Here is a 13,763-nt window from a genome sequence, read left to right on the forward strand (position 1 = left end):
GGAAGTAAAACCTCTGGGTGAGAATCGAATCCGGGTCATGTTCTTCGTTTCACTCCTTGATTACCACTCAGCCAAAGAGTCGGTGGTTAACATACACCGAGTTAACAGTTTTTCTTCATTTAGTCGTTCATCCGTTTAGGAGTCGTATAGTAATGCCAATACACGCAGTTAACAAATAAATGCATCTACTTATGAACATATTAATATAAAATATTGCCGTATTAATATTTAATATATTAATTAGTTATATAGGTATATATTCGAACAGAGAGGATACCACTCGTAACATAACATTATTACATCAACTGCAATTCCATTAGATTATAGAATATGATCAAGCCATCGGATATAAAATTTAACAAGCCATTGAAGTCTCCTCCAAATCTATCTCACTCGATTTCTTCAAAACTCGAAACAAATAGTACCCGATCGCATGGCCCGCTACCGCCATCACAAACACACCAATGTTAAACGACATGACCGATAACATGACCAAATAAGAAAACACAACACGTAAAGTATGTATCATGGTTCTCATTATTCGGTTCGATTTCGTCGGATTATTATGAGTTAACCATTCGATAATTATCGCAAGTAGGAACACGAAAATAAGCGCTAATATGTACATTCCCATACTACTTCCGGGCCAACCTTTAAATAAAATCCAAGCGTTTTTACCCCAGTAAAAGGTCATATGCGTCATCATTTTCTTGTTATCCATACCCATACTCATTGAATCGTTATCGTTCATCGACATTGGTGTTGATGGTGCCATTCCTCCCATCGTTCCGTCGTCGTTCATTGCCATCCCGTTATTGTCCATGTTTTGTATAGTAATTTGGTTATGGATGTACTTCGAACGGAACTTGGGAATTTTTGGTTTATATTCTATATCTATTTTTCAACTCTATTCGTATCTTAATCTGTTATCTTATTGCAATACTTAAATACGTGAATATTTATGCGTGGTACACGTGTATATTTTGTGTCTTATATTTGTGTGGTACATGGGTTTGACCGTTGACTTCTTATTGTTTGGTTATGCTAAAAAGAAGCAATTCCACTGAGAATTTAAAGGCTCGTAGAAAATGATTCTATTCCTACAATAGGTGAACAAAAAATATTATTGGTTTTTTTTTAATAAAAAAAATGCTTTTTTTTTAAAGGCAACTAAGTTTTATTAAAATTATAAAAAGTACACGAAAAATACTAGCAAGAAGCTAGATAAGACACAAGACCACACGCATCCGCACAATTATACGTACGAACAAAACTAGAGACTCGAACCAATGGAAACACATTAGCACAAGGACACTAAAATCAACGTATCGCGACTATCTAAATAAAACTATGTTTCCGAATCCGATGGCGCGCAGGAGGAACAACATGAGCAACAAACATCGTCCTCTTTCGAGTCTTTCATCACATTTTCGATAAAATATCTTTCGTGCCATCGAAAATTATCCCAACATCGACTACGTTTCATATTTCTCCGTCCCCAAACATGCTTAATGAAGTGACTTTTAATCAGAGGATGGACTTGTTTTTCTTTAGCACGAAAACGAGCAACCGCGGTATGAGATAAATTATAGGCCACAACACAATCTTTTTTAAAACTGATATCCCCATCCTTGGATATCTCACAACCATTAGTACAACTCGAGAAGACATTGTTATAATCTCTCAAATTGTTATCTTCCAAAGAATCGATCTTTAATTCATTGAGCCCACAAGATGATAAACAAGAAGGGTCTAGATTATATTTCTTCTCTTCTATAGGTGGCTCAACATTAATAGAATCATCATCACAAGTAAATGATCCACTAGGCTCATGTGATATGTTATTAACACCGGATGTTTTGAGCCCACAATAAAGAGAAGGCTCATCGACAAAATAATTGTTCTCTGCCCTACTTTTTGACTTTTCGAAAAACTGGTGAGCTAGAGAGTCACACGTGCAAACATTGGAAATCTCATCGTCCCCCTCGGGGAGATTACGTACACCATTGGAACTCGATAACTTCTCACATGGATCAATGTCACATGCCTGTTGGTTTTCCTCAGCCTTGGCACCATCATCAAAGGCCGGAGAAACCTCTGGTATGGATGGATTCAACTCAATTCTCCGAAGAAGCCCCTGAATCATTTGGGCTAAAATTACAAGCTGGCCCACTTGAACAATTAGATGCTACACCTATAGCCCCATCAGACCCAACATTTAAAACATGAATATAATCAGACCCAACATTTACATCTAGGTTTGAATCAACCGCCGCACTAGATTTCTTGGAAAAAGACGAGTCTACAACAAAATCCAAAGGACCTGAATGGGTAGCTTCATGCGTATGGAAAGAAGCAAGATTATTCTTGGAACACGAAGAGGGTACATCAATCGAGATATCTCCATGACTTTTTGCCTCACCCAGATTTTTCAAATTCACTTCCACACTGGCGGACCCATTTCCGGCAACTTTGAGGAAGTTATTACTGCAAACAGAAGTATCAACAAAGTCGGATGAAGGTACATCAGGTGAATCACTATGTCTGATGATCTCATCCTCCTTCAAATGATCATCAGATTGTATCTTCGAATATAAGAAATCAGCACAACCGAGATCCTTATCGACATGTAAGACGTCATTATTAGCGGTTATTTATCATTTTTAAAGTGAAAGTTATTAAATTGTATCTATAATAATTTCTATTAAAATCCTATAATGATGATGTCATTATTAGGCTAATTCATTTATTAAGAAAAAATCAAAAAGAAAAAGAAAAAAAATCTAAACCCTTAAGGTGATGTCATTAATCTAATTAATGACTAATTAAATTAAATCTACTTATTTATTTATTTCATGTTTTCAGGAAAAAAATTCACTCTCATTAATTATTATTATATTATTATTCAAATTTAAATATGAGTTCTCTCTACGAGATTAATTACGTTATATATGTATGCGAAATACACGTCTCAATAAAAGGTTCTAATGTAGGTTTTTATGACAAGGATTTCATGACCCGTCCTAATCCATCTGGACGAATACATTACATTTGGTTACATCGCGAGGTACTTGACCTCTATATGATACATTTTACAAAAATTGCATTCGTTTTTAAAAGACAAACTTTCATTACATCGACAGTTGACGGCATGCATACCATATCATAATATATCCAACTATAATTGACTTAGTAATAATCTTGATGAACTCGACGACTCGAATGCAACGTCTTTTGAAATATGTCATGAATGACTCCAAGTAATATCTCTAATATGAGCAAATGCACAGTGAAAGATTTCTTTAATACTTGAGAATAAACATGCTTTAAAGTGTCAACCAAAAGGTTGGTGAGTTCATTAGTTTATCATAAACGATCATTTTCATCATTCTAATAGACCACAAGATTTTCATTTCCATTTCTCATAAATATACGTCCCATGCATAGAGACAAAAATCATTCATATGGATTGAACACCTGATAATCGACATTAACAAGATGCATATAGAATATCCCCATCATTCCGGGACACCCATCAGACATGATAAATTTCGAAGTACTAAAGCATTCCAAATTCCAGAATGGAGGTTGTTAGTTCCCGTAGATCTACCTTTAGGATTCGCGTCAATTAGGGGACAGTTTTCTAATTCTTAGATTACCAGGCTAAAAGGGGCATATCCGGCTTCGATCCATTCAACCATATAATGTAGTTTCGATTACTTGTGTCTATTTCGTAAAACATTTATAAAAACAGCGCATGTATTCTCAGTCCCAAAAATATATATTGCAAAAGCATTTAAAAAGGGAGTAATGAAACTCACTATACTGTATTTTGTAGTAAAAATACATATGACAAAACTGAACAATGCAGGGTTGATCTCGGATTCACGAACCTATATCATTTGAATATCTATTAAAACATATAATGAAAATCACATAATTTCATTTTTATATATATATATATATATATATATATATATATATATATATATATATATATATATATATGGGCAGGATCAATGGGGAAGTAACTAATCGGGGGGAAGCGGGGGGAAGCAAATTTTTTTTTTCTTCGTTTTTTTTGAATTTTTTTTTCCCGGCATCAAGATCACACGAAAATATGAACATTTAGAAGAGACACTTCGTGATGAATGTTATTATTTAGGCGGGAAAACGATCGACAAAAATAACATTCAAGATAATATTATTCGTGAAGAATATGAACGTTTTTTTTCTTCATGTTTTGTGAAGTAAAATTTAGCCAGATTTAGAGTTTAGAGTTTAGAGTTTAGGGTTTAGGGTTTGATGTTTTGGGTTTATTCCATAAACCCAAAACACCAAACACGAAACCCTAAACCCTAAACCCTAAACCCTAAACTCTAAACCGTTCGTGTTAAAAACTCAATCTAAATCCTAAATCTAAACCATAAATCTAAACCCTAAACCCTAAATTTCTAAACCCTATAAACCCTAATATCTAAACCCTAATATCTAAACCCCAATAGCTAAAACCTCAAAATACGCTCGAAAAACACGATAATTGTTATATATTAATTCTTCGAGCATTTTTCCGCCAAAATAAAAACATTTATCACAAAGTGTCTCTACTAAATGTTCATATTTTCATCTCATCTATAATGTTCGTGAACAAAGTTTTTTCAAAAAACAAAAAAAAAAAAAAAATTGCTTCCACCCACTTCCCCCCGATTGGTTACTTCCCTCTTGATCCTACCCTTATATATATATATATATATATATATATATATATATATATATATATATATATATATATATATATATATATTCGTAGTTATATAGAATTTATATTAGATTCCATTTAAAACATATACTTATATTATATCTTAATTTATTTGATTTATATATTTATTTTGTAAATATATTTACAATGATTAGTATTTATACATTTAGTTATATTAATATATAAATATATATATATATATATATATATATATATATATATATATATGTATATATATTTTGTAAATATATATATAGAATTTATATTAGATTCCATTTAAAACATATACTTATATTATATCTTAATTTATTTGATTTATATATTTATTTTGTAAATATATTTACAATGATTAGTATTTATACATTTAGTTATATTAATATATATATATATATATTAATAAAATCATCAGTTTGTTATATGTAAGTATTTATAAAAAAAAATGTTAATAGGTTTGATATATAGTTATATGAAATACTAATATGATTATAGTATATGTAATAAGTATATTTTTATGTACAAAATATTTATCTGTTAAATTGATAGTTTTGATAAAACTGATTCTTTTGATAATAACAATAATAATAAGTTTATTAATAATGATAATACTATTAATAAAATGATAATGATAATAATAATAATGGTATTTATGTTAATAATAATAAAACTAATAATTATATAATGATACTAATACTAATATTAATGATAATAATAATAGTTTGTGTTATTTTCATAATAACGATGATAATAATAATCCTTAATCTTAATAATACTTATATCAATTTTAATAATACTAATAATACTTAATGATGTTACTTAATAATAAAAATGGAAATGATATTAATCATATTATTAATATTAATGTTAACATAATAATAACAATAATTAATAATAGTAATAATAATAATAATAATAATAATAATAATAATAATAATAATAATAATAATAATAATAATAATAATAAATAAATAAATAAATACATGATAATAATATAATAATAATAATTAATAATATACCTAATAAAAGAGTGGGATTGCATCTGGTGTCGGCTCAAACAGATCGAGGTAGCAGAACACACACAGACGAAAAAGAAATCAAGTTTCAGATGTTCTTCGATTCATTAACCAACAATCAAACAAGCAAAACTCAAAAAAAAATGTTTAGTAGGTCTTCAATTCGCCATCATCATTGTTTAATGTCGTCATCAGTCTCCCTTATCATTCGTTAATCGTCATCCCTCATCAATCGGTCCATTAATCGGTCAATCAACTGATTCAAGTAAGTAATCTATTCATTGATTGATGATGTAGGTATCTGGTTCATTAATATTCCCCTAATTTTCTATAATCCTTCTATAATTTCTGTGTATTTATTCGATAGAACAATAGCAGCAATTAATAATGTTCTTGATGTTTTGATTATGATAATCGAAAAAAAACAGCTGAAATTGTTTGGGTCTGATCGAAACAATATAGGAACAGGTAGCGAAAATCATGGATTTCCAGGTTTGAATGATAACAAAAAAAATTTAATTGTGTTCTTGGTATTTGGTTATGGTGAAGATGGTTTTTGGGTTGTTGGGTTTGCTTCAACCAAATCATGAGATAGTATAATACTAGTAGTAATACTTCATGGTTCGGACAGGGCAAAACCAAGTAGCAGTAATAAATTAGATGGTCTTCGATGGTGTAGTGGAGCAAAAAGGAAAAACGCACAGTCTCATATACGGTAATATTCAATCCATGAACCTTAAGCTTATATATATATATATATATATATATATATATATGTATATATGTATATATATATATATATATATATGTATATATATATGTATATATATATATGTATATATATATATATGTATATATATATATATGTATATATATATATACATATATATATATATATATATATATATATGGTAGCAGATCACAATGGTTATTGTTTGATGTTGGGTTTTGATTTTTGTTGGAAGCTGAAACACAAACATCAGCAATAGAAACAGTTTTTGGGTGGTGTTTGAAGAGTGACCGATGGTGATGATTGTGGTGGTAGGGTGAAGATGATGGTTGAGTCCAGAAAACAAAAGATTTAGAAACAGGAACGATAGCATGAAATTACTAATGAGTTTCGATGGTTGCTTGCAATTTGATAATGGTTTGATCAATTAATGGTGGTATTAGATTGGTTGCAGTAATAAAACAACAAGGGGTTTGGTGTTGTGGTTTTGGCCAAACAGAAGTAATCGAACATGTAAAAACAGAAAAATACTTGAGTTTTGGGGTGTTTGATTTAAATCGAAAAACAGAAGAAATTAATAGTAATAGCTTATGATGGTGTTTGGGTGGTTCACTGGTGATTCTATGATGGCGGTGCTGGTTGCCGAATGGTATAGCTCATACTTGGTATAGGTGTTTGTATTGGATGGTTACCTGCATCGGTCGAAGAAAACAGGAAACAAAAGATAGAAGCAACATTCGATCGGTAAAGGGCTGCACACTGGACTCTAACAAGCAAAGCGTTCCAAGTGCTCGATCTAGACATGTTGTGATCAAACGATGAGATGAGGGTGGTACTCGAATATACAGTAAAAAAGGGAACAAAGAATTGGGTGTGGTGGTGATTGGTGTTTTAAATGGAAAGCAAGTGAATATATAAACTATCTATATCTCAGTATCCTATCTCTATGCATATATATGTATATATTTATAAATCAAGTTGCCTATGTGGTATTGTAAATGAAAATGATGTGAAAATGAAAGTAGAATATTGAAACAGTATACCCCTTTTGTAATTCAATTACACATATGCATTATTGCTTGGTGGGGTTTGTTAGAGTTGTTGTTATATTCTCAAATATAAAATATAATGGACAAAATGATAGATATGTTAGTTTTATATGCGTTGTACATGTTTATATATATATATATATATATATATATATATATATATATATATATAGGAATTGATAGATTAGACACACAAGAGAAAAAGTTAAATACTAAATGAATTAATAGCACAAACTTCATTGTGGGGTTCGTTGGAAATAATGGTGGTAGATTGAAATAGGAAACAGAAAGGAAATAATCATATGGTGGGATATTATAATCATACATATGTGTATAATATTAGCAAGTCATTATAACAATGAACAATATCCTCACAAAAGTCACTGATTAAGATGTTTATTTGCAAATGTAACATGTGAAAGTAAAAAAAAAAAATTAAATAATTAACAGCTGTTGCCTTCTTTGTAAATAATACTATATCCTATATTAAATAATATAATACTAATAATAATTGAGAAAATGTTTTTAAAGAAGGAGTGACAGCCATTTGGGTATAAGTTTGGATTGTTGCAGTTGAGTAGGTTCACGGATGTGAAACAAAACTGAGAGAGTAATACTGTGAAGAAGAAAAGTATTATATTGCAAACAGACTCTTTCCACGTTTAAGATATCATGCATCCAATTCAATATTACTATTAAAAATTAATTATTAATCTTCTAGTTAAATTCGATGATATTAAACAATCTATCATTATACTAATTATCAATATAAATTTTCCTAGCTACATAATTAATATATTTACAATTGAATTGTATAATATTGTTTCAAGTTATTACATATACATATTTCTATATATATACATATTTATTTAAAATTAATTGTTTGTGAATCGTCGGAAGTGGTCGAAGGTCAAATGCATTTATGAAAACAGTTCAAAATTTTTGAGACTCAACATTACAGTCTTTGCTTATTGTGTCTAAATCATATTAAGATCAAGTTTAAATTTGGTCGAAAATTTTCGGGTCGTCACAAAGGAAAATAGTAATTGTAATGAAAATTGAAAGATGATGGTGAGAGAATATTTAACAACCCGTCCTAATCCACCTGGACGAAGTCATCAACATCTGGTCCCATTGTGAGGTACTGACCTAAATATGCCATGAATGACTCCAAGTAATATCTTTAATATGAGGAAATGCACAGCGGAAGATTTCTTTCATACCTGAGAATAAACATGCTTTAAAGTGTCAACCAAAAGGTTGGTGAGTTCATAGGTTTATCATAACAATCATTTCAACATATTAATAGACCACAATATTTTCATTTATAAATATATGTACACTCGCAAGTGTATAAAACCGTTCTGCTTATGTTGAGGCCTCAGTAACCAACCTTAACAATAATATAATAAGTCATCTTCGCAAAGATGGATACGTACACTCGCAAGTGTATAAATAATCCTTGAAGTACTAAACATCCTCCCACTAGCTCTTATGTCTAGTGCAGCCTACAGGATGGGGGTGTTAAGCCCGATAGATCTATCTTTATGATTCGCGCTTACATGCTCTTATAACATGTAACTAAATTACCTAGCACATCAATCCGCAGAATATCATTTTTAATCACTTGTCTCTATTTCGTAAAGCATTTATAAAAGCAGCGCATGTATTCTCAGCCCAAAAATATAAATTGCAAAGCAATTAAAAAGGGAGCAAATGAAACTCACTATACTGTATTTTGTAGTAAAAATACATATGATGACATTTAACAAGTGTAGGGTTGGCCTTGGATTCACGAACCTATATCATTTGGATATTTATTAATACACATAACTGAAATTAAATAAGTGTATATATTATATCTTAATTTATATATTATATGTATTTAGTTTGTGTATATATTCAAAATATTTAATATTTATTTAGTTATATTAATATATATTTGATTAGTATTTTAATAGGAATACCTAGTGAAATAATCCGTCCTAATCCATCTGGACGAAGTCTTCAACAGTTGGTCCCATTGCGAGGTTCTGACCTCTATATGCCATGAATGACTCCATGTAATATGAGCAAATGCACAGTGGAAGATTTCTTTCATACCTGTGAATAAACATACTTTAAAGTGTCAACCAAAAGGTTGGTGAGTTCATAGGTTTATCATAAAACAATAAAATTCATCATTTTGATAGACCAGAAAATTTAAATGCTGCATGGTACAAATGGGCTCGAATCCTATACCCACCTGTAATGTACATGCGATATCTTTTAAATACAGTACACCTTTCTCGTGTACAAAATCAACTTTCATAAATCTTAGACACCGTACACATATCTCGTGCACAAAAACTAATACACATAACCTGTGTATAAAAATCATTCTCTCGATACATAACATTCACATCAATTGGTGGCAATTATCATGTCCACATAATTCAATGGTGGCAATTATCATGTCCACATAATTCAATGGTGGCAATTATCATGTCCACATAATTCAATAATAATCCGCAGAACTTCTGTCTGCATAATAATTCATTCGAGGAATGTTTTGCTTGTGTCTATCTCGTCAAACATTTATAAAAGCATTTCATGTATTCGCAGTTCAAAATATCTTTCAAAAGCATTTAATAAAGCAGTTGTAAAAACAACGCATGTATTCTCAGTCCTAAAAATATAAAGAGTAAAAGGGAGCAAATGAACTCACCTAATGTATTTTGTAGTAAAAATACATATGACGACATTAGACAGCTGAACAATGCAGGGTTGGCCTCGGATTCACGAACCTCAAGAAGTAGTCCCTAAAAACAATGCCCAAGTCCGGGTTTAAACTCGCGACGTCCCGCTAACCCGATAACATCCTTAATCACTCCTCTGACTTCGCTTTTCTAATTAAACTCAGATTTATATAACTCATCACATCGATCATCTTAATCATCAACATAACTATCATGATCATAACATCATCTAACATCATCCTCATGATCATCATCAATATCTTATTCTCTCACTTTACTTATCATGCCTCGTGATCAACACATATATCATTAACATCACGAATCCATTTCGTTCATATAGTATGATCATCATCATAACTCATCGTTACTCATCATCATTTATCCATATCATCATCTAATATCATTATCTAAATTTTGAGACAAGTGTGGGATGGGTTTCGGCCCAAAAGAAAATAGTTGAATCCCGGCCCAAGAACTAAATTACTCAACCCCAAAATCATTGAGTCCAACACATAACGGCCCATTATGATTAATGGATCGTGAAGCCATATTAGTGATTTAACTTCCTGTTCGTAAATGAAGTAGGTTTGTAAACGCGAATAGTGAAAACAATATAGAAGGTTTTCGGTTCATTATTAATTCGTCACCCTTCATCTTCATCATCTTAACTATTCTATCAATAACAAACATCGATCATTAATATCATGATTCATCTTCGATCTCATCATCATCTGTTACCGTGGTTGTCATCATACATCCATCACATATATCGTCATGCAATGATTATGAACAACATAACCTTAATCTAATTATCATCATCTTAATTAACATCTATATGTTTATCATTATCATCCTAATATCATTATACAATCGTCATCATATCATAATCACTACCATTATCTTGATCATCTTCTTCGTACCTTATCGACTCATCACCTTCTATCAACTATTCACCATCTTCCTCGTCACACATTACTGTAGCACCATCTGGGTTTTGAAACCGAAAGCAGTAGCAAGAAATTCCACGATGGATTTTAATGGTGATTGATTAGTGGTTTATTGTGATCGTACTTGAACAGAAAAACGGCGAATAACAGCGACTGTTTGAGCTGGGTTTACGAAGATTAAGGAGAAAAAGGAAGAAAGATAAAATGACGATGATGTTTGGTTGTGGCTGCCGGAACAGTAACGACAACGATGGGTTTCATCAGATAAGAAACAGAAATTTTGCAGGAAGTTTTCGTTGATCATGATAGCACAACAATAGCAGTGGTAGTTGGTGGTGGCTCAAGGTTTGTTCTCGTTAGGATATATAATAGGAAACAAGGGAGTAATGTGTGTTTGGTTTAGATTTTTGCTCATAGAAAATGTACAAGTTGTGGTGGGTCGTCGAGTATAAGAAGTCACAAAACAGAAACACTATTGATGATGGTGTGGGCCGATTCATTACAACAAGTGACGTAACAGAAGCAAAGAAAAAAAAATGATGATCAATGGTTTTATAGGTGTTGATGGTTTTACAAGAGAACAAGAAATAGATCACTGGTTTTGCGGTTTATATGTAGGTGCATGTATTGTATAAATATATAAGTAAAAGAATGATACAGTAGATATTGATTGAGAATCGATGTGCTTGATTGTATGCATTTGCATGTGGGTACATAAAAGTCCAATTAAGAACAGCAACTTTTGTTAATTAAATCTCACTTTTTAAAAGTATCATATTTATTAATATATAAAAAAAACGTGGAAGCTAGCATAATATCTTTTGATTTATTCTATCGACGATCCTATTAGGATATTATATCGTGCCCATTGCTAAACAGTTAAGGTCTAAAAGTGCTCCTAAAAATCCCAAATTTTTTAGATTAGATATATTTAATTATTTCACTCATTACCTGTTTGAAACCTAATCTAAAAGGTTCGAAAATTATTTATTTACTGTTCCGATTTATATGTACGGAGTACTAATATTTAAACTTAAAAAGCTAAAAATACTTTTAACAAATCAAAAATCTTCTTAATCAATTTACAGTTCAACCTTTATTTCAAATCTTCATGAACATGGGTTATATCTATATTAAAACTAACGAATCGTCAACCGAGTGCTACTGACGTTTACTAATTAGACTCGAAATCATTTATTTTTAATATATTCTCTTTATATATATAAAGAGTTTTAAATAGCAAGTTTAATTACTAAATAAATATATTATATATCCTTAAACCATTGAATTTAATATAATTTATATATTTACAAGTAATATTTATATACATATTTATATATATAAATATATATCTATATATTTATAATAATAGTTTTCATTACATCGCATATTATTTTTCATATTTATTTTCAATAATTAGATCATATATTATCTTAAATAATATTTACCAATTAATGTATATGTATCTATTTATATATAGTTGTTCGTGAATCGTCGAAAATGGTCGAAGGTCAATTGAATATACAAAACAGTTCAAAGTTTTTGAGACTCAACATTACAGACTTTGCTTATCGTGTCAGAATCATATAAGAATTAAGTTTAAATTTGGTCGGAAATTGCCGGGTCGTCACAGTACCTACCCGTTAAAGAAATTTCATCCCGAAATTTGTGTGAGATGGTCATGGCTAACCATAAAAATGTTTCCATGGCAAATATGAGTTGATAAATGGTGTTTTATCATTATTGACTAATATAGATAAAATGATTCGATTAGGTGAAGCGTACGAATGAAGCTGTCACAACAGATTGAGATAGAGATTTAACTTTCGATGTGGTCATGGTGGAAATTAGAAAATAAGGTGCGTCTTAGCTTTTGACGTTGTCTTGGTTGAATTCCGGAATTCAAGGGATTTAAAGAAAATCTTCGGAATCTGAGAGATTTGATTGTTCGGTGAATAAAGAGATTAAGATCTCTATAATTAAATACGGTGATCTGCCTCGATTACTCTGTCTGATATTTCCATTATAAAATAAACTCCTCCGTTCCATTATTCTCACCATTCCTATACTTTCTTTCTTAGTTCATACATCAAAAAGATTATGAAAATGCTTAGTCCAGTTCTAATCCTTGTTCTCATTCCGACTATTGTAATGTTCGTTCTTCTTTTCCAACTTCCACCAGAAGAATCTATTTATTTCTACTATGCTCTAGTGATTATTGTATTTATAATCCTCCCGTGTCTTTATATTGCTATACGCACTGATATTCACGGTTTGTAATTTATGTGTTGTTATTGGGCTTTATATCTTCCCTGATATTTCGAAGTCCCTGCTTCTATCTTCTATAATCATTGTCATCCCCAATTAATACTTCCCCCCTAATTGCTGCGATCTATACTCCAATTTCTACTTCAGAGCTTTGTCCTTTCATTTCTTCTTCTTCCTGCGGTTGGGCATCTCTTGTAATGGTCCAGAATTCGCAGATATAAGTTTCAGAATGAATATTGTCAATGTCCTGAGGAAGAAACGG

At 30.8% G+C, this 13,763-nt stretch overlaps 1 protein-coding gene across 1 annotated transcript; it reads right to left on the reverse strand.

Moving 5' to 3' along the window:
* Window positions 1-355: 355 nt before the first annotated feature.
* LOC139874442 (copper transporter 6-like) lies at window positions 356-823 on the reverse strand. The gene has a single exon (XM_071861875.1). The coding sequence runs from the start codon at window positions 821-823 to the stop codon at window positions 356-358; it is 468 nt and encodes a 155-aa protein (XP_071717976.1).
* Window positions 824-13,763: the final 12,940 nt, after the last annotated feature.

The sequence above is a fragment of the Rutidosis leptorrhynchoides genome, chromosome 11 (assembly GCF_046630445.1).
Source record: "Rutidosis leptorrhynchoides isolate AG116_Rl617_1_P2 chromosome 11, CSIRO_AGI_Rlap_v1, whole genome shotgun sequence".
In the NCBI taxonomy this organism is placed as follows: domain Eukaryota; kingdom Viridiplantae; phylum Streptophyta; class Magnoliopsida; order Asterales; family Asteraceae; genus Rutidosis; species Rutidosis leptorrhynchoides.